This window comes from Symsagittifera roscoffensis, chromosome 5, assembly GCF_963678635.1.
Source record: "Symsagittifera roscoffensis chromosome 5, txSymRosc1.1, whole genome shotgun sequence".
NCBI classification, from domain to species: domain Eukaryota; kingdom Metazoa; phylum Xenacoelomorpha; order Acoela; family Convolutidae; genus Symsagittifera; species Symsagittifera roscoffensis.
Window position 1 is genome coordinate 46,983,767 of NC_087066.1, and position 22,806 is coordinate 47,006,572.

The 22,806-nt window shown below is 36.4% G+C and overlaps 3 protein-coding genes across 10 annotated transcripts in view; 2 read left to right on the forward strand and 1 right to left on the reverse strand.

Moving 5' to 3' along the window:
• The window catches only part of LOC134845881 (N-alpha-acetyltransferase 15, NatA auxiliary subunit-like), a 361,253-nt gene that overhangs the window by 195,006 nt on the left and 143,441 nt on the right, over positions 1 to 22,806 (forward strand). The window lies entirely within an intron of this gene.
• The window catches only part of LOC134845880 (X-linked retinitis pigmentosa GTPase regulator-like), a 409,218-nt gene that overhangs the window by 184,365 nt on the left and 202,047 nt on the right, over positions 1 to 22,806 (forward strand). The gene's annotated exons all lie outside the window — the stretch shown is intronic.
• Positions 1 to 22,806, reverse strand: part of LOC134845663 (ATP-dependent translocase ABCB1-like) — a 40,241-nt gene that overhangs the window by 661 nt on the left and 16,774 nt on the right. For 4 of the 5 annotated variants that reach the window (XM_063862688.1, XM_063862690.1, XM_063862687.1 and 1 more), the window contains 14 exons: positions 19,018 to 19,128; positions 18,534 to 18,659; positions 17,812 to 18,015; positions 17,397 to 17,567; positions 16,946 to 17,126; positions 16,839 to 16,868; positions 16,130 to 16,254; positions 15,434 to 15,571; positions 4,197 to 4,376; positions 3,512 to 3,799; positions 2,874 to 2,974; positions 2,645 to 2,785; positions 1,235 to 1,613; positions 123 to 494 (listed from right to left, as the gene is read on the reverse strand). In XM_063862688.1, the coding sequence (XP_063718758.1) occupies positions 123 to 494; positions 1,235 to 1,613; positions 2,645 to 2,785; positions 2,874 to 2,974; positions 3,512 to 3,799; positions 4,197 to 4,376; positions 15,434 to 15,571; positions 16,130 to 16,254; positions 16,839 to 16,868; positions 16,946 to 17,126; positions 17,397 to 17,567; positions 17,812 to 18,015; positions 18,534 to 18,659; positions 19,018 to 19,128 (2,547 nt within the window). Of the gene's footprint in view, positions 1 to 122; positions 495 to 1,234; positions 1,614 to 2,644; positions 2,786 to 2,873; positions 2,975 to 3,511; positions 3,800 to 4,196; positions 4,377 to 15,433; positions 15,572 to 16,129; positions 16,255 to 16,838; positions 16,869 to 16,945; positions 17,127 to 17,396; positions 17,568 to 17,811; positions 18,016 to 18,533; positions 18,660 to 19,017; positions 19,129 to 22,806 lie in introns of those variants that run through there. The other variant, XM_063862692.1, reaches the window with a different exon arrangement.

Genomic DNA, 22,806 nt, shown 5'->3' on the forward strand with positions numbered 1-22,806 from the left:
CTCCTTTATTCGGCGTGAGACATTTAAACGTCACCGGCATTTGGTCCTTAACTTTCCCTTAAAATCAGCTCTCAGACATAACTAAAAAATAGTACACAATGAAATTATACGGATCTATTTACCTTTTCGCTTTCGCTGTCCAGTGCGGACGTTGCTTCATCCAGTAAAATAATCTCTGGGTCGCGAATCAACGCGCGTGCAATTGCAATTCTCTGCTTTTGCCCGCCAGATATTTGAGTTCCCTTTTCGCCTACATTCGTGTCATACCTCAGAGGTAATCCCAACACAAAGCTGTGCAAATTTGCAGACGTTGCAACTCCTATGATTCTGTCCAGGGTAATCGAGGAGTCGAAATCTCCAGACTCTGCGAGGGATCCGTACTTGATGTTGTTCTCAATTGATGCGTTGAACAGCGAGGGTTCCTGACTTACTATAGCGATGCGTCTTCGTAGCTCACGGACATTCAACTGTTTGATGTCGTAGCCATCCAATAGCTTCAAATTTACATGAGACGAATAATAAATTGCCGAATGCATGCATATGCACTTACACACCCACACACGTACTCACACACACATACACACACATAACAGCGGAAATAGGGGGGGGGGAGGGCTTCCTTAGGGATTCGACCCCCTGCCGACCCAAAGGGCCCCCTCTTTAAACTATTTTGAGATATCCATTTTTGGCCGACTGACCTTAAAAATTTTCTAAGGGCGCCTTTTTGGCCTGTTTTTTTCACAAATTTGCCAGCGGCACAGAAAATTTGTCAAATTAGGGTCTTTATAGTGATTTAGGAGAGCTCAGAAAATCAATTTGGTTGACCTAAAAAAAGATCGACAAAGTTTTTAAACTTTTTTTTGAAAATCCGCCCCCCCCCCTCGAGAAATTCAGAAGTTCCTAGATCGGCGCCTGCACACACATACACAAACGCACACACACTCACGTACACATAATCACACACACACACACACACACACACACACACACACAGAATTTTTTATAAACTAAAAAACGACAATATTACTCTTTATTTTGAATGTGAGTAAAATCTGTGTTTTTTGATTTAGACTGGATAAATCTCCTGTTTTCAAAAAAATTAAATTTATGCTATGAAATTTGGTCAACTCGATTAACTAAACGGAAGCCAAACTCGCTGATTCAAAATTTCTTTGCCAAAGTTTGTTCATGAAATCAAATAGCAAAACTTTTGTTATCGATCAGAACAACTCACAATTTCGCCTTGCTCTGGATCGTAAAACCGCTGGACCAGTTGCATCAGTGTCGACTTCCCACAACCTGACGGTCCAACCAGAGCTACAGTTTTTCCTCTGGGAACCTCCAAGTTAAAACTCTTTAAAATCTTCACATTCGGTCTTGAAGGGTAACGAAAGTGAACATCTTTAAAAACAATATGAACATTATTTTTTCCACCTCCGATGTTTCGGTCCTCCCACACTTGGTACCCGTCGTTTGAGAGATTGTTGATTTTGGGGGTCAGAGAGAATAAGTCGAGAAGGGATTTCGTGGCCAATTGGGCCTTGGCGAAGTCTCCGAGTGCCGAAGTTGCCTGACCGATTCCAGTTGCAGCAAATACGAGAGCAAAAGTGACGCTTAAACCAAAAAACGTCAAAATAATTGTTCAAAATAAAGGTTAAAAAATTTTCTTATCAAGTAACATTTTTGTCAAAACTCGAATAAATATTGAGGCAAAATTATACACAACAAGACTGCTCGTATCAGGGCAAAGCCCTGAATGTTCCGACTTCCTTCGAAGGCTTTATGGAGAGGTAATAACATTAAAAGATCTAATGTAATAAAATAAAATTACATTTTTTTCTGAAATTTGAAACTTTTTATGAAAATCAACCCCCCACACGCCATATAAAGTACAAAAGGATAGATTTCGCTCCTGTAACAAATCAATTATGAAAAATAAGCTTCTTTCAACTAATTTTGAACAATTTTAAGACGGATTAACTCTCCGCTCACGCTTTAATAGCGCGAAACATATCCCGCGTTAATTGTCCCAAATTGGCCAAAATGGCAATCTTTAAACCCCCATAACTTTACGAAAAATTATCATAGGTAAAATATCTTTACAAATTTGAGCTCAGGACAACAATACCTTCTTAATGATATAAAAAATTCCGTCAAAAGTGGCTAGTTAAAAAGCCGAAATTTGTCTGAAGAAAAAAAAACCACCGAGCACAAATATTCCGTCACTTTCGTATCGAAAGTCGGAACAAAAATTGGTCATGCCTAGGAGCGGATTAATGATTTATCACAATTTGAAGTTAACTGTCAAACCCCTGTCCTTCAAAAATAGTTTTAATTGACGCAGAAGTAGAGTTTTTTTGATGATCAGGTTACTTTGAGAAAATGTGTCAAATAAGTCTATTTGTGGGCAATTTCAAAGATTTGCAGGTATGTTTTGTTTATTCAATGCACTAACCCCTTCAAGTTTGTATACATTGGCGTTAAAGTCACCACTTATAAAACTTCAGAATGAGCCAATTAGTTTGCTAAAACTGGATGTCGTAAAACAATAAAGGGACAACCAGTGTTAGGGTTTCGATGAAACTGAATTCTTGAGTACCCCGTCCCTAAATCAGCCCCTGGTTTTATTTGAACTAGTGTTCACCGGAAAGCATCCATAGATTCAATCGACTCCCGAGCAATGAGCCAAGCTGCAAATCGAAAGGCAGCCGCATAGATGAAGAAAAACATAGACTGACTGAAACTCTGAGCCAGGCCGTACACATGAGCAAACTTCAGATTCTTCCTGAAACATCATTATATTATACATCATTATTAAACACCACTTAATATTTTCTATTGATTACATGAGTTATCTAAGGAAAATTTCTAACTCATGAACAACAGTCAGAGTGTCGAAGAATTTTGCATACAGTCGTTTTTCCAGTCCCAGACTTTGAACAGTTCGGATGTTAGAGATCGACTCTGTTACGACCTAAAACGCAAAAAAAAATCGAGAGTTATTGCTTCAAAAAAAATTCTAAAATTTCATAGCAAAGCTTAACAAGAATACACAGTATTAACAGAAACCAAATCAATCGGTGAAGAAAGGAACTGGGGATTCTAAGTAATCTTGGACTAATGACTATTTCAATTGCATTTTGTACAATGGAGCCCCTCTCAGTTCTGGCTGCAAACAGTCCCTCTGCTTACGATATTCAACTCTGCCAATAAGCCCTCTGAAAGGACCCAATCCTGTGCATGCTACAGCCAGAAAATTAAAATGATCGGGAATTAGCAAATTGATCAGGAAAACGAGAAAAAATAAAAGAAAATACCGAAGTTTGCTGAAAAGTAAAAAATGCTAAACTTGTCCGGTTGTAGTTTTAGTTCAGTTGTTTGTCCACAGCTGAGTCTTTGTTATTTTAGGACCACAGCAATAGCCCTCCATAATGGTAAAATTAGAGTGTAGGAGACTATATATTTTATAAACTAGGCAGAGGGGAGCTGTAATAGAAAAATTGCCTCACACCTTTCCGCCTTGCTGAGAATCACTTGATTCCTTCACGCTGAATCCTTGAGCGAACTTCATCTGAATCCCGCCTGCTATTCCGATCAGGGGAAAAGCAGCCAATAGCAATAGAGCAAGTTGCCAGCCGAAGATGAAAGCAATCGCCAAACCGGCCGACATACCAACTATCGCTTCCAGAGTTGCTTTGACCCGGATCCCAGTGGCACCCTGGACTAGGGAGGTCTCTTTGGCGAGTCTAGTGGTGAGAACCCCAACGTAATTTTTCTCATCATCGAAATATGACATATCCTAAAAGTAAGTCTAGGTTAAAAAAATAGCGTAGGTACCTTAATTGAAACAAGCATCTTGAGGGGAGGGGGATTTAAAACAAAATCAAAAATTTTCTTTTTTTTCAAGGCCGGCCATATTGAATTTCTGAACTCTCCCACATCATTATAGATACCCCACTTTGACCAAATTGCTTGCGCCGCACTCAAATTTTTTGCAAAAAAGCAGGTCAAAAACTCGTATCTAAGCACTTGGATTTTTTTTTACTAAGTTTTTGAAAAAGAGTATACTGACATAAAAAAAAACATTTACATTTATGTACCCTTGAAAGCATAATAACTTTCTTTTTCGCGTTCGTTTTGTCAAAAATCCGGAGGAATGATATGCAAAAGAAGCTTCATCACACATTCATACCTACCTGTTTGAGCATTGACTTGAACGACAGAGACCTGAGTCTCTCTGTCAGTCTGGATCCGGACTCCCCCAGAGCCCATGACTCGGTCAGCATGGATATGCCTATGGTCAGTCCCAACACCACAAACATCAAGGCCCAGAAATTAGCCTCTTTTTGCATTTCGTCATCCGGCAGAACAAACACCTCAAAAGTAATGTTGTCATTCCATTTTGATGTTCGAGACTAATTTCTACAATTCCCGCATTTAAGAAAAGTGAAAACAAATCGATTATAATGGATTTTCGTGGTTTACAATGTTGTAAATATAATCGATTCCCATGTTACGTTCAGACAACAAAATTGGACTAAAAATGGATTTAAATCCATTTTTTCTCGCCAAAACAAAATGCATTATAATTCATTTTGAATACATTATATTGGATTTTATAATAAGTAGAAAATCACATTAAAATTGATTTTTTTTTCCACTTCATTTTTGTTTCGTGCGTCGTGCAAAAATTTGCAAGAATTTCAGCATTTATCAAGTGAGTGATGCGGAAACTTTGCAAAGCGAGTGTACGGCCTGGCCTAATGCATTTCAAAACCTAAACTCAAATTGCAAAATGGTTCCGTTGAGCTCTCCCCCCTTCAACATTTGCCCCTTTGCTCCCCTTCAATCCCCCTAACGTTTGCCCCATTGCTGCCCTCCCCCCACTGAACCCCCCCCCCCCCCCCCCCACCTGAAAACCTCCGCCCCCCACCTGAACAACCCCCTCCCCACCTGAACACCCCCCGCCTGAACAACCCCCCCCCCACACCTAACCCCCCACCTAAGTTGGTGGAGGGGGGAGAGGGAGGTTTGTTCTAAATGGGCAACTGCTAGGGGGGTAATGTTGAGTAATATAAAAAGGAACAAAAATATCAAAGTTAGGAAGAAAAAAATTCAATTGAACAAGTAACCAACTTTAATTTAAAACGTAGAAAAGACTTTGTGCGTTGAAATTCGCATCTCAGTAAAGTGGAAAAAAAATCGATTATAGTTTAGTTTCATTGTCAGTGTCAACAAAAGTGAAAAAATCTATTATAATGGATCAAAAACAGTTTTTGTTGCCTCGAAAAATAATAATATTATAATCCATTTTTAAATGATTATAATCGATTTGTTTTCAATTTTGTGGACACTTACAAGGAAACTCAATTTTAATCGATTTTTATTCATGGAGCTCCAATGCGGGTTTCCCATTGAAGACTATTGCATCTAACTCAGAGTTGCCTCGTAATCGAGAAGTTGAAAGTAAAGTTTTGTTTTCTACGCGTCTATCAACTTTCTTGCACCTATAAAATTTTGATTTCAAAAAATAGGTTTGAAAAAACAATATTATTTGGCTGTTAATTGTGCAAAGTTGTCAGGGAATTGCGCGCAAAAGCAACTCTCGAAAAAGTACTCCCGCTTATTTGCAATATATGTGAGGGGTAAATTGAAATTTTCTGAAGTGTTCAAGTGTCATACAAGAAGAAAAGGAACGGGCAAAAAACACATAGCAGTATCCCCGAGCTGATCATCAAGATGAAACAAGCACGTTTCGGAAAAGAGAGTGGCTGGTATGGCCAATTTTTATGTCGGTTTCGAGAAAAAACGCAGCGCGAAAACTTTGGAGATGTGCCATATACTGTGTGGATATTGCATTTGTTATGAAATTCCAGACCTTTTTGAGAGGATTAGTTTCTTGGCTCATGACTTAGAGCCAAGGGATAGCAATTGACTTGTTGCCCCAGTATCAAGACATTCTTGCTCGATTCGAATTTGTTTGGAATACTTGAAAAATTAATATAGTCCTCTTTATTTAATCAATTATTTACAGTGCATGACCTTTTATAAACAACTGCTTACTTCCAAAAATTAATGACCTAATACAACAAAAAATTTAGCAGCTCTGCACTAGTACCAAATTTTTGGGGTGCGCTAGTTGAACTGAATCAAACTGAAGGTTTACAGATTGATTTTTCAACAGCAGCATATTTCGATTTCCAGTTTTTAATGCTTCTGTTGAAAGATGGTTTTTTTACGAAATCCAATTGGAAAAAAGTCCAATAATTTGGGCAGGCAGTTGAGGAAAATAAAGACAAAGAGTTACGAAAAAAATGAAATAGTTTATTTCGCTCGATATTTCCTGAGTGCGTCTTGAAGCAGTCCTTCAACGACCTCTTCGACAGAACAACTGAGAACGAACAAATCAAGCCGTATTCTGGACACCGTTAGTTTTTATTGGACACTTTTTCACTTTGCGCGACTTTTTCAATGGACTCCGATCGAGTGGGCTGCTTAGTTCTTCCGGGCACCGTTTGACTTTATTCGAATACCAAATTACTCGAATCATTGGAAAAACGAAAACAAATTTTTGCCTTTTTATCGTTTTTTTAAACAAATACTTATATTTAACCTATAAATTGATCCTGCTCGGCCCATGATTTGATTTTAAATTGTTGGAAGACTTCGTTTGGCAATGCATATAGTTTGAAGTGTCCATATTTTGGTTATCCGACCCAATGTCAATTATTTCGATTAAATTGAATTTAAAAAACATAAATTGGACCGGTTGAAAATTCGATTGATTTTATTCCAATTTTTAGGATTGTTCGGATTCTTAGCTGAATTGATAGAACTTTTATGAAACGCTTATGAGTATTCATCCGGGCGAAAAGTTTTGATAACTTGCTAGCGGTCTGCCTGCTTAAATCCAATAGAACTGTTGGGCGTAACGCTGGAATCTGATTGAATAATACTTCATACTCAATGATTTTCAAGTCAAATTTTAAAAAACTTGGTTTCTGGTTCAATAAAACCTCTTGAAATGATTTTTCAATGTTTCCCGCAAAATATTTTTAAAAAGTTTTTTTTTCACAAAAGAAAAGGTTTTTAAGCAAACTTTTCAATGGAGCTGCTTGCTTCAGCGCAAAAACCCGCTTGTTCCGACTGCCCATTTACGTTTCTGAAAGATTGGGAAAAAGACAGAAAAAAAAGAAATTAGTTGTTGAAAATTGGAGTTAGGAAAAATCAACTCAGACCAGAAGGAAAGTATTCCGTCACTTTTTCCACTCATTTGACAAACAAGAACAAGATTAGCATTGCCAAGTTCCGTATTAGTAATGCATAAGATACATGGACAATCGGAAAAGCTCATTTTCTAATATACTTTTTCGTTCTATGGTCTGAATTTTATCAACGAGTTTGAAAAAATTTAAATTGAATAACTTTCAATTTAGTCAAAATTTCCCAAAATTGAAAATATAACACTCAAAACAAGAGAGCTGGTTGTTGTACATTTAATTCAAAAAAATCTACAACGAAAAGGAAAGTTTTTTTTTCAAAATGTGTTGTTTTTTGTCCATGGTGTGATGAGAAACTATCCAATGAAATAATATCAAACGAAAGCTAAAAATTGATTGGTGACACTGTTCAGGCATTATCGACCAACTTTTTTGCGAAAAAAGAACAAAAAACAAACAAAAAACTTCGCTCAACAAATTTTTTCCCAAGGAATCGCGAAAAAGAACTTCAAAAACTAATTTTACTAGACATAAAACTAGGAATTCACGGCTTATATTCACAGTTTTAAAAAATCATTGTATACTAAGCGTGCTCGTTGGCTTTGTTTGCTCGAGATTAGACTCAAACAAAAAAACTCCAATCTGTTTTTCTCGACATTGAATTTTTTTCCAAAATTTTTCGAGTTCTTTCAAACCACGAATGGAACGGCTTTAGTCTGATATATCACTCGACTCTTTCCGTTAAATAATTGTGGTACCAGATTTCAGGTGGAATTGAAAACACATAAATACAGCCAAATCTACCCAAAAACCCTACAATTCAAAACACTCCCTGGTCGGAATGAAAGAACAAACGCCGAGAGAATTATAATGAAGTTTTTTTTTTAAATTATTCAAGGCGTTTGATTTTTTAAAATTGATATATCGATTCCAAAAGCACCTGATTTTTCATGTTTTTTTTCGAAAAAAGTTGGGTTTTTCATAGTTTTTGATGGTAACTTTCATCTGAAGAAAATGAAAAACTTAAATTGTTTAGTTTCGATAAACAACAAAAATTGACAAATCCGGATATCGTTCGATAACAAAAAACTTTAAAAATTAAAGGGATATTATTCAATTATTTAACCCTTTTTCGAAAAGTCTTACAGACAAAACTTTGCAGGACAAGTCAGGTAATTTTGTAAACAGTTAAGTAACACGAAGTTCGAGGCTAAAAGGAAAAGTACATTTCAAAAAGTTTTCCGAGACGCATAAATTTTTCCAGAAAAAAGCAAAAGTATATATTTTGAACCATTAAAAACGGTTTTTCTGCACAAAACACTTCGGCATAAAAAAGTGTTTTGATAAGCTCTTCATTTTTGTTCAAATTTGGAACAATCTCATTCCTGGTCTCAGTTCTGAAAAACATGCTGTTTGTTGCTACTAGGTAAATACGTAAGGTCAAATGTTTGATGTGATTCCACTTTGTATTAGTTTAAGTAGTTCACTCTTTAAATTAGTTGATTTAGCAGGTCTTTTATGTTTGACCCTGATACTTTCATTCTCTCCGGCGGAGATAATGCTCTGTCACTTTTAAATTTGATTACTTTCAGATTAATTCACTTTTATCCTTTTTTCTTCTAATTGTATGAAGTAGAGTTAGCTGTAACTGAGTAACATTTTATAATGGTATAGTTGAAAAATTAACGTAATTAGGAGGAATAGTTTAACTTTGGCAGAATCATACGGTGGACCCAACAATTCCTTGGGAGGAGGATAGCGATCTTTTTCAACTAGCCATAATAGCGAGGGAAAATATAGATATCAAAAATCTACTACATCCGATCAAAAGACATCATCAACATCCACCTGCACTCAAGAGTCTGACGGAGAAAGAGTCGGAAAACCAAAGGAAAGCACGGCTACAGAGAAATTTGCAAGAGCAGAAACCTTATGATGCTGCAGAAGCGGTATCGATCAAAACAAAAACAATTTAACGAACTGAGAACCGAAGAAGCCGAAAACAAATTTCGTTCAATCCTCTATCTTGCCCTCGGAAATGAAGAAAAAAGGATATTTGGACAGAAATTTACAAGAGTACAAATCGTTCAAACTTGTTGTGAAGAGTTTTGGGAAAACCTAGAAACAATATTCGTGAGAAAAACAAACGTCACGTTTAAAAAGCACAAAATTTTAAACAAAAGGTAACGTGAAAGAGAGTCATTGGAACATTTTTTGGGAGCCTTAGCCGAAATGGCGAAAAATTGTGACATATCCGCCGGAGTGGACGAATAAATAAGTGATAATTTAATGAACAAAATGAAAAAATCACACATGCAGAGGCACTAAACCTTGCATTGATAGACGAAAAGGGGATAACCAATTATCTGAAAAGCACTAACAGTTTTAAATCTAACGGATCATCAGTACTCAAATTGTATATCTTTTTATTGTCGAAATAACAGGGTACGGTTTGGCGGTACGTCTTGTAAATAAAGCGGTACGTTTTCTAAAGGACATCTTGCAGTTTACCTGGCAAAGGACATAAGCTGTACACCTTGTACATACAAAGACCCTTTCACCAGACTATATAAATTTCTTCGTAAAAAAGCAAACTTTATACATTCCAAAATTGTTGATTATACAGATTTTAATCCTTCAGATCAACCGGATGTAAAAATATACCGTGTGAATAAGAATGCTGTGGAGTGATCATTGCATGGTCAGAATCCGGACAGATTGAAAAAGATGATCAATCTAATTAATGTAACTACATTTTTTTAAGACGAAGGAAAGGAACCTAAAAAAGAGCTTAATTTCGGCCTCGCGAAAAAATCGAGTACCTTTGAAAATACAAGTGGACTCTGCTAGCCCGGTCAGTTTCCTCCTGAGAAATGTTCTTCACGAACTGAAATTACGAGATCCTATTTTGCAGATTTATTCGGTGGACGAAGCAACTAGGGAAGTATACTGCGGGTTCACAGAAAAACCTATCAACATCACCGGAAAATTGATACTCCCAAATTTCTCGAATGGATGGACACCTGAAGAATGCCGTTTTTTCTTGACAGAAAGTTACGAGAAGAATATCTTTGGAAATGACAATTTGCTTAAAGTAGGCATTGAAATTTCACAGAAGCATTTTCCCCATTTCCAGACCAACAAGATCTGTAAGTCAAATTTTTTCATTTCTACCGCCGAAAAAGACAGGGAAACCGACCATATTTCAAAGACTTTTAAACAAATGTTCCTTCGGGTTGGAAAAACAAATAACCAGATGAAATTCACCCGTTTCAATGAACCACTAAAAGGTAGACGTAACCCCTTTCATCAACTAGACTCAGCTAAAACCGAACAAAATCTGCTCCAAGCCGAAGTATACTTTAAGAAGTTGGAGAACTGTGCCAAAGATCCATTCATTAGCCTAATTGTCGCGACTTGTAAAAATAAAAAATCAATCAAGTTAGCACTAGACTCTAAACTCATCAACAAACGAATCTACAAAAAACATCCAATGTCGAAAATTCACGAACTTGCAGATAATATAGCACAAATGTCAAAAGATTTCATTGGAGATGTATGGTTCACTAATTTCGATTGAAAAAACGCCTTTAGAGAGCTGTCCATGGATAATTTTATGGAAATTGAAAGAACTGTTTGTTTTTATTTGTGTTTTTCGGGTCCAAAAATCAATACATCATTTTTGTCCCAAATTTAGCTTCCTTGGGGAACCGTCTTCGTTCTTTGCTAAATAAGAAATCCATTTTCCATTGGAACAAAGATCATGCAAAAGCATTTGAGAAAATTGATAGACTGACAAAAAAAGCCAATTTCATGTAAAACGTAACACGAGAAAAAAACCGATAGACTTAACGGTCTAGTGGAATCTTCGGAACAACTCCACGGGATTGATTGGAGGACGTTTTTTTGCCTCACGATTTTTAAACTCACACGAATCCAAATATTCTACCGACGAATTAGAAATTCTAGGGGTTGTTTGACCGGTAGAACATAAGAACTACCTATATGGATCAGATTTTGAAGTTATTACAGACCATAAAACCCTGCGTTCCGCTCTTTCAACAAAACACGGGAAAAAACGTAGCACAGTGGATTAACAAAATGGGTCGATTAATTGTTACTTTTTAATTTCACTATTAAACACTTGCCATGAAAGGATATGGAATTCACTGACTTAATTTCAAGAATTCCAGCTGGAAAAGCCTTAGCCCTATCATTTTATGACAAAGATATCGTAGAGGCTAATATTTACAAAATCAACAAAGCAATTTACCCTTCGGATAATCAATGACAGTTCTGCAATGCGTTTGGTTCAAGTTTGGAAAGTTTTGATTACGCCAGACTAGGTAATTACTTATGAGCATTAACTGAACTCTTCCAATTTCTAAGTCGAAAAGAAAACTCTTTTTTTCTTATAATAATCCTTTTAAAATTTCCTTTTCAATTTCTGCATTCTTTTAGTTTTTTTTCTTAATTGTTGCATAATTAATTCCGCTTTAGTTGAAAAAATGTCAATACTGCAGATATGGAAAATTTTTTTAAAATTAATCCATCCCTTTCCGTTATCCAAATTTCTTTAGAAATCCAATGTTGCGCCCCATCGTGAAAGCACTTCAGAACAAAGTTGAGACATTTATTTCAAAATCTTCGTATTTTCATTGTTTTGTACGTGATTTACATGAATCCGACTCATTGCAAAACATCTATGGTTAACTTTTGATTCCTTTTATCCTATGAAATGCCATGATGACGACCCTACACAGAGCACACCACAGCCAGTTCGGAATGAAATAATTAGCTCAATACATCTGGTGGCCCCATATAAACAGACTAAATTATACAGAATGCACCAAGACGGGTAAGAAAATAGAAAGTGTAATCCCAAATTGACAAACTACTAAATTAATCCAATTATCCGAATCTAATGAAGAATTCAACTTAGATTGCGCTGTTCCTTTGTATTATCACTGGGGCGCGAACAAATAAATTCTGTTATGTATCGATCGATTTTCAAAATTTCCATCAGCAAAAAGTACCACATCTCCATCGACAAAAATATTTATCAAATTTTTCGAATTAAGTTTTCTTCCACGGCATATCTATTCGACTAGATCACGCATCTTGTTTTAGAATTCAGGTTTTTAAATTATTTTGTGACTCTTATAAGATCAAACTAATATTTTGTACAGTAGGGGATCATCGCTCCAACGGATTAGTAAAAAAAAACTTGTTTATTCTGTTGAAATTAAACTATTAGCAATGGCCAAAGAATTTCAAAAACATACATTATTAAACGCTATCTCAAAAAATATTTGGAACCTTAGATCTTCATGTCAATTAAAATTTAAATGCTCTCCAATCAAAAATTACGTTTCAATAGAAAACCAAATATAATTGGGAAACAACACGCGTCTTGTAAATCTTCCAATGGAATTTTAGACAAAATGAAATCAATACTATGCAAAGAAGGAGCCCTAGATTGGAACGCCGACGACAGAGTTGAGGATGGTTACAAGTATATTGTAACCTCTAAGAAAAACCAATCGCCGCTGGATAACGGACATGAATCGGATCAATCATCTCCCTCAAAACCCTCTTCTCCGAGAATGCCACTCCAGAAACCTTCCAAAGGTAACATCCTTCGGAAAACAAGAAAGAATCAACAAAAACCCCCTTTAGAAAGAACTAAAACAAAAAATAGTAAACGCTTCAAGATCTACGGTAGAATTATCTGACGGAAAAAGAATCAGAATATCGGATATTGCTTTACCAAAAAAAACAAATGTTCTCAAATTCAATCTTTTAGAGGAAACATAACATTCTCCCTTTTTTGTAACTTTGATATTGAAGTAGGCGCAAATCAGGGTAAAAGACGCACGTCTAGAAAACATGGACCAAAGACCAGGAAACAGATTGACGTGGCCACTTTGGATAATAACACTAGGACGAAGGTCTCCAACTTCTTGGAGAATTCCTCTGGAAGACAGTCTTCTCGCGCTAAGAAGTCCATCCTTAACCCAGGTTACTTAGTTTCCGACGAATCAATGTTTATTCCTTCAGATACTTCCGACATTAGCGACTAGGAATGGATAGCCGGAAATTTTACCTTAAGAGATATGGTTAGGGATCAAATAATTTTGGATAAGCTTAACGATTCCAAACACAATAAAACGACTTTCAATCCTCAGAGAACCAGTCATAACATGAAACTTGAGATTTTAGATGACAACTCAAACGAAACTACGACACCAGAATGTCCAATTAGCATCATACCCGCCAAACCAGTTGATCCATCACCGTTGATCCATCACTTTGGTCTGTCTATTCCACTTTGGTCTATCTATGGTCTATCTATATATTGGAAGACTTACCAAAGATTCCTCGGATTGCGTGGAATCGCTTCCATCCGGCGGTTTAGTCTGTGGCTTGAGGTTGTTTAAAACTTCCACTTTGGGTGCCACCTCTTATAGATAGACCAAAGTGGAAATTTTAAAAAACCTCAAGCCACAGACTAAACCGCCGGATAGGAGCGATTCAACGCAATCCGAGGAATCTTTGGTAAATTTACCAATATCCGCGATAGTCGACTCTTCAGACTAGGCTTCTCCTAATCAACCGATATCTTCTAATCCCGGTAACGAACCGCTGTTACATCGATCAAACCAAAATAGATAGACCAATTCGACGAAACATCTGGATCAGCCTCCAACCCAATCATCTTGGACAACATCAGCTCCAACGAGTCACAAACATTATTATTAAGCAAAAATCTTTCGAATGACTTGACAATACTATCGGATACAAATGCTTAGTGCATACATTCTCACTCGTCTACGCGAATCCCTTAGAATGGCCATTGACAATTGTGACGAGAGCGCTGACTTAGTTAGCGAATTGTTTAACGCAGACCTAAAAAAACTTCATCCGCGGCAACAAAAACTGAAAATAAAAACTCATTATTTTTTCTCACATCCATTTTTGTATTTGTTGCTTATCTTCTTTTGTCAACCAATTGTTAACCCATACAAAACCTTGTTTGCTGATAACCTCGTAAAAAACCTCTTTCTGGGCAGTAAAGATTGTGCTTTCAATGTTTGACAAACCTTCATCCCACTTATCGTTCACAACCACCAAATTTTTGGACTTTTTGCCTTTTAAGTGCTTACAACCATTACATTATACATCCTTTGGCATTTACTTACATTTAACACTTTTATTATGCGGAATTTTCTTAACAGTTTAGTTAAAATGTTATCCTTCGGATGTTTGTTTATTCAAGTTTAGTGTAGAGTAGATATGTTTAATTGCACAATCAATTTATCCAGTTAACTTTCTTTAAATCTCACTGCAGAAAATACTGTGCTGAATTTTTAGTTCTTTTTCTCTCGAAGGGAGAAAAGGGGCAGTTAGTTAGTTATGTTTATCACAATTTAAACTTTTTTCCTGTTTTGAGGAATGATAGGATTCCACTTATGTTTTTAGTCTAATTGATTTAACAGGTCAATTATGTTCCACCTTGATACTTTCATTCTTTTTAATTATTGAACTTTCACAATTATTCATTTTTATCCTTTTATTCTTTCAATTGTATAGAGTAGAGTTAGCTGTAACAAAGTAACGTTTTAGCAAGGTTGCAAAAAAGTTTCAGTTTTTCAGATTTTTGATCTAAATTCATCGTTAATTTTTTTCAAGAGAGACTTGAAATAAGCTTGAATAGCTGGTTAATCGAATCCTAATCAACTTTCAACATTTTATGGTGATGCTAACTTGAAAAGCCATTGATTACTGATTGAAAAGAATATACAGACATTTTTTCCCCTCTACTGAGAGTTATTATTCTATTTTTCTGGAAATTTTTGTATGCAGCTGGAGTCGCGACTGGCGAATTTCTGATATGACAAAAGGGACTGTTAATTTTTGATACCTCAATTTGCCTGAAAAAACCGCACCTGACGCTTAATAGTTACCTCTCAATAAATGGTCAAAATCAAAAGATGATAGTGTATTGCGACCAATAGCGTGCCCAGAAATATTTCGAGGGGTGGGGCTGCCATTTTTTTTGGAAGTTTATCGAAAATTTATGGCGATTTGATTTACCGACCGAGCTCCCCCTAATTGAAAAAACCCTAATTCGCCAAAAAAACCCTAATTCGCCAATAATCAAACTACTGAAGTCGACACAATAATTAGAAGTAGGTTGGAAAAATCAGTACCTCCATGAGTTCTGCGAAGAATATGGCAAACATTGGCATTGAAGTCTGAGCAATTGCCGCAAAAATACATGCAATGATGATGAAGATGACCTCTGGTTTGTTCAACCTCAGTATGGCAGTGAATCCCGGCAGGTCGCTCTGTAAAAAAGAGAATTTTTCTAAACAAAATTTTTCAATTACTTGAAACAGTCCATTAAAGTCTTTTAAAAAAAAAAGAGATTTGTCGTGAAAAACCAAATCGCGTGTATGTATGTGACTTCAGAGCAAAAAAGGTCAAAAACAACAAAATAAAGTTTTTGTGGCATACTTATTTCTTCTCTGCTGTTGCATAGTGTTATTTAGTTCACTTTGCAAGCTGTCAATCAACTGTTCACTCTTGATGCTAAAGTAATCGATTAGCAGGTGTTTGTCCTTGGAACAGTCTGTCACCCTTGGATACTGTTTACAACCACTCTCTATGCTAACTTTGTAAGATTAAGTTGACTAACTTTGTATTGGAATTTACAATTGAACGACTAGCGTTTTATCATTCTCAACACTGCTAAAAAAAAATTTACTGGCCAAATTCAAAAACTTATGAAAAACTAGCCAAAAATTACGTTTTGTGTTGCGCATCCCGCTCAAATAAGCATATCAAAGCGCAATTACCTCGTCGAAAAATCACGTGAACAAAAGCTATTCATGAATGTTACTAACTGCCTGAACTTTTGTTTCCGAATCCTTGTCAACCACCTTGCCTTGAGCAGCAGAAGACTCCGCCTTGACACCGCTGCCTGCTGCATTAGTGTTGCCTGAGTTGCCTAATTCACTGGTATTATCCTCTAAATAATCGTTCACTTTTAAACGGCTGCTCCAACAAACCCCACTCAAGAATTTCTCAGGTGGAAATAGTTTAAAACAAGTTATCTATTTTATACTTGATGTTTTTCACTGTAAATTATTAATAACGAACCAATCATGCTCCATGACTAAAACTTACGATACATTTGTAACGCTGAAACTATTCTTAGTTTCAGTCAGAGAATTAACATAACAATTGAAATCAGTTACTTTCTTCTCTCCTTTAACTTTGCTATAAACCAGTATATCTCCAGATCTACTGAGACTGGGAAATATAAGATGTAAGAGTAAGATTAGGATTGGTATTAAACTACGAACCAATCCGGCCGAAAAAATATAGCGTAACGAACAGACGGTGTACCCTTATCCGAAACTACTCTATGAGAAGGCCAGCCCGGACCTAAACTCAAAACTATCAAATTTTTCTAATTCCTTTTCCAGAAAATTATGCAAGGGAAACTTCTTAGCTTTTGCAAAACAAAAACCTCAGTTAAACTTTTGCTCAAACGGATATTAAAAATGTTGGAATCAAAAATTAAATACTCCTAGAATAAAAATGACCAACCACTGGATCCACTCATAGAGATTTTCTCATCTAAAACACAAAAATAAGTACATCAGATACTAAAAAACTTGAAAAAATTCGTTTTGAGGTATACAATAAAAACGAACCCATGTTGGTATTGATGCTTTGAGCGAGAATCAAATCCGAGTAGATTCCGTTCAAAGAAATCAACTCCTCGTGTTTGCCGACTTCTCTGATCTCACCGCCCATCATCACCACTATTTTGTCCGCATCTTTGATAGTCGAGAGCCGATGAGCAATCACGATTGTCGTCCGCCCATTTCGAGCCTGAACAAACTTGACTGATTTTTGAAGCCGAGACACAACAAAAACGATCTCCACGTTCTGAGGCTACGCGAAGCTTTTCGACAACATCTCTGTTGAGCGATTGACCGCCGTATTTCATAGGTTATGAAATCCACGTCAAAAAATCAAAGCGAAGACTATTTTGTGGATTTCACGAAAAGTCTATTTTTCTCTTAATTTTACATTCAACTTCATAACATGCTTTTGCTGCGCAATTGGCCACAATTTTGCCGAGTTATAAACTTAACTGACCTTGTCGAGAGCATCCTGAACGATCTTCTCGCTGTTGCTGTCGAGTGCCGAAGTGGCTTCGTCGAGCAGGAGTATCTTCGGATTTCTAACGAGAGCTCTGGCGATCGCTATCCTCTGTTTCTGCCCGCCTGACAACTGCGACCCTCGCTCACCCACCAAAGTCTCTACGCCCTGTTTTTGAAAACGACAAAGTTTTGTGAATATTTGTTATAAATAAAAAAAGATATTAACCGTTATCCATTTTTGAATACATTTTTGAATGACAAATTTCCCTAACGAAAACATGAAAATAGATTATTCAAGCTTATTTTTCTATAGAAAAATAGTTAAAGAAAAAAACAATTCACATGGTCCAAATAAATTGGCATGCTTTTCCAAGATGAGTAAATGAGGTTTAAATTAACTTTTCAAGTACTTTGGGAAGCTTGTCAATGAACTCTTTCGCATTGGCCTGTTTTATGGCGGCATCCAACTCGACAGTCGTCACATTCTCCCTTCCGAATTCGATGTTCTCTCTGATAGTACAGCCGAACAGCACAGGTTCCTGGGACACTAACCCTATCTGTTCACGCAGCCAATTCAAGTTCAGTTTCTCCAGTCGAACTCCATCAAGAAGAATCTACGAAATTGAGACAAAAAAAACATTAAGTTCAATGGGATACACATTTTGGAAGCAAATACAGCGGAGTTTTATTTTTTCTAAGCGTTTTTGTTAACATTTTTCTCGAAATCTTTTCAACTATTGCAGTTACAGAACAGAGTTTTCAAACATTTCTAGGTGGCTAACACTGAAATTGTTCTATAAGAGCCTTTGGCATCAATTTGTACTAACTTGGGGGCAGATCGCGGGCCTGAAAATGTGATTTTTTGGTCAAAACCTTTCGAAAACAGCTCAGAACTGAAATAACTACATTAAAAAAAATGAAAAATCTGGTTGGGGTACTATCAACTGGGGCTTAAGCCGTGAGAGCGTTTTGTTTAGTCAATAATCTCTCATTAAAATTGAAGAGTTGATATTTTGGACGCAAAATAAAATAATGTGCCCTTCTCTCATTCAAAATTGATTACTTAAAAAGGTTTAGTAGACATTCCCAAGTGCAATTGAATTATTTCTCTCAAATTAACTTCCCCGATTACCTCTCCGTTGGAGATTGAGTAGAACCTCTGGAGTAGATTGACGATGGTGGACTTGCCAGACCCACTGGCCCCCACGAGAGCCACAGTCTGGCTAGCACCCACCTCCACGCTGAAGTTCTTCAGAATCTGTGAAATTACTTAACACGTAGTCGATTTTTTTCACGATTTCTACGGAAAAAAAATCATGAGTATTCTGTCAAAAGTTAGTTTTCCTTACATTCAAATCATTGAAAAGACCAGGGGTGGATTTGGAAGAGGCAAGGGCAAAAAAACATCTACTTCCCCTTGAGAAAATCCTAGATCCACACCTGAAAAAAGCTCAAAAGTTGATCTTAACTGATTTCAAATCGAGAATATGTACGCAATTTGAATTGTGAGCTGATAACTTTTAAAACATTATCTTTGACACTCAAGTCAGAAAGATACTTCTTTTAAATAGAAATTGGACCGAAATTGAAGTAGTTTTCGAGGTGCTTCTGTATACCTGTATTTGGGGTCTGGAGGGATAGCAGAATCCGACGTTCCTGAACGAAATGTCACCTTGAACTGACTTGGGCTTCTCCCCTTCTTCAGACTCAGTATCTATGGGAGGAGTCTAAAAAATAAATGTGAAAACTTTCACTAGTTATCGTGATCCATGCTTATTCGATTAATCATTCATTGCTTAAATCCAGATATATTTGAAGCAAGAACTTCGATTGCAGAAATGACTTATATCCAAAAAATGTAGTCACATTAGAAAACAAACTTAGAATACCAACACGAGCAGGCGGTTGCTGTACAAGTATGGCGGAATGTTCAGACCACACTTATTTAGAAGACCTTAAAAATTATATATATAGACTTTTTTGGCCAATTTGGTCGGACAGAAACGTGTTTTGTTTCGTTACCTTCGTGTTTTTAATTGATAATCTGTTTTTTTTTCAGTATAATTATTCATTGACTCACTGTTTTATCCCACTCATGAGAAACAGCAGTATTCTGACTTGTCTTTTTTCATGAAAGTTTTCAATAGAAAGGCGTATCAAATGGACTGAAAATTTTTTTCTTCAATTTTTTTAACAATAAATATAACTTTTTTAAAACTAGTTAAACTGACGGACGTTATTATAGCTTTAAAACATCTTCATAATAATTTTAGAAATGCATTCCTTTTTAAAAAAAATCCTAATTCTTTGCTCAAACGTGCCCAAAAAACTTCTGTGAGTTTCCACGACAGCAGTTTGATTGAGATCATCAACAGTTTGTGGATTTGCTTGGTTAACAGTTTTTCCCAAACGACACCACAGTCCAAAAACTAGTGGGCTCAGATCCGGGCTCTGGGTTGATCAGAGTATGAGGATCTGCCAATGTAAAGATTCTGTTGTTAACCAACTGAGAACACGATCCGTGCAGTAGCACTCAACTCCGTTTCGCCTGAATTTTATGTGTCTCTGATTTTTTCGTTCGTGTAAACCTGGCCAAAAAAGTTGATTGATCCATTGAGATATGAATCCTGGTTCAGCATCTTTGGTCGTCCTTGTGGGAGAACGAACCAAACTGGGGCAAGTAGAGTTGGTTCCTTCGCGCACACCGATCCAGCAGCAAAAAGCCTTCTTTTTTCCTGATGTTTGCAGTCCAAAAACTAAATTGGGTTACTGTATATCGTAACGCAACTCGCAACGAAAGATAAATGGCAAAAAAGACAATTCGTATAAATTAGCGTTCACGACAAATCGCAATAACCTCGTAAGATAATCCTTTAATTACCCCTAAACGAAGACCCGTAATCCTCCACTAAACCTAAGTTAGTCTTATACTTGATTCAAAGCAATTATTGGGGAAAGATAAGGGTCTTTTTGTTCGTTTAACACCAAATAATGAGCCCAAAACCTGGATTGCATTAATTGGTATATCATCATTATGTTTTCTAACTATGTTTTTTTTCCATTCAAATAAGGTTGCAATTCACTACAAGTCAATGCGGGAAACGAATCTTGATCTTCGAAGATGAAAAATTTATTGAAGTTCGATTTTAGGGAAAAAACGGATTAACAACCTAGAAATGTTCAAACAGATCTGGCGAATTACAACGTTTTACACGTGATAATTTATTTGTGGCTAGAAAATTGGATTTTTACATTCAGTTTTTCCTTATGAGGGAGAAATTGAAAAGTAAGTTTTTTTCCTAACTTTTTTCGCATTTTTCAATTCGAAAATTTCAGAATTTAAAAATTGTGGGAGAACAAACAAAAAAAAGAAACTCTTGCAAATAGTTTCACAAAGTAGTCCTCATTACTTTCAATATTTCTGGGAGGCAATATGTAAATTTTCCTAAATGTTTAAGTGTCATGCAAAAACTAAAAGAACGAGAGCAAAACACGCAAAAACATCTCCGATCGAGTTATCAAAATGTAACGAGCACCGTTTCTGTGGAGTGCGCAGCAAAAATGCCGAAATTTACCTCGGTTGTAAGAGCGATTCAACAAGAAAGAGACTTTGGAGTTGAGCCACAGACAGTGGAGGCCATAGCAGTACCCATGGAACTTCAAGCCACTAAGGGATATGAGTTTTGTGGTTCATGCACCAGGGCCGGGGATTCCGACCGACTTTTTCTGTTCACCACTGAGGCAAACTTGGACATTCTCGCTCGAGCGTTACACAGCTTGGGACGCTGAAGGCGCATTTAAAAATTGTCCCCCATTATTCTATCAAATATATACTGAACATGATGTTATAAATGAATGCTCCTCCCAATGCTTGAATTTCTGTTGCGACGAGAAACTCAACAACAAAATCAACAAACATTTATTGTTCTACATGAACTTAACACTTTGTTACAGCCAACAGAAACTACTATTGACTTCGAAAAAGCAGTAGTTTCTGCTTGCAAATCGAAATTTCACACCGCGACCATAAAATGGTGCTTTATCATTTTGTGCAGGTGAATAGGCAAAATACAAGAATTAGGTTGGGCTGTTGAAAACAAAAAAAAACAAAAACTTTAGAAAAAATTAGAAAATCTTTTGCGCTGAATTTCATTAATGAATGCGACTTGAAGTAGGCACTAGAAGCTCTCTACGCAACAACGACTAAGAACGACCAGCTCTAATCATAACTCAATTATTTTGAAAAAACTTGGGTGGGGGAATACGTACGTGGAATTCTACGAAAAGATCTAGACTTTAAGCAAGCTACATAGAACCAGTCCAGCAAGGCGATAAATGGAAAAAAGTTAAAAATTTGGACGAAGGATGGCGTAGAGTTTCTCAACTAGGAATGGGTTATGCTCACCCCACTGTATCAAAATTCATTCAGCAAAGAAAGTAGGCGCAAAGTTTAACGGAAAATTGTCTGATTCGATTCGAATCCATCAAAGAGCCGTATAAAAATCCTAAATACGAATAATTGCAACAAAGGACATCAGAACATAGTTGTCTCTATTTGTGAGCTGTTTTTTTCTGAAGGTTTCGCGTGTTGCTTTGTTTTGCGGGTGCTTTTTTGTTGCGAGTTGTCGCGGTACCACTTTGCATCCATCTCCGGTCAGTTTGACCGCACACTTTGTTATCGAAACTGTTTCAAAACTATGAAAAACATTTTTGCTCAAAAAATTGATGCAGCATGATGAGCAAACAAAAAATCTTGGTTAAACAACCTCCTACAAATTTGATGATAAATGTTTTTAATTAATGGTTTAAATTTTTGAGTAAAAGGCCTCATGATAGATTATTAGTTTCGATTTCGAAAACTGTAGGAATTCTTCCAGCTGTCTTCATTTTGTTATCAGAAACCAACAGAACACAAGTCGATTATAGGTCGCTGGTTGTTGATGCTCGTCTTGAGTTATTGTTCCGACTTTCGATACAAAAGTAAAGGAGTATTTGTGCTCGGGTGGGTTTTTTTTCATCAGACAAATTTCGACTTTTTAACTAGCCATTTTTGACGAAATTTTTTTAATATCATTTCAAAGGTATTGTTGTCCTGAGCTCAAATTTGAAAAGATATTTCACCTGTGATCATTTTGTAAGACTTTCAACTCAATTGATCATAAATTTAAAAAAAAAACTGGAATTAAAGGCTTTGATTCAACTGTCATTAGCCCTCTAAAAAATTATCTGATACATGAACGTAATCGAAGTGTCTTGAATAAAAAAGAATGAGATTGCTCACAGTCGTATGAGGAATTCCCCAGGGTACAGTCATAGGAACCGATTTATTTAATCTAAAGTAGCAAACCTACTTCCAATAATCAACTGGCTCGCAAAAAAAATTAGTTGTTGTTATGATCAAGCTA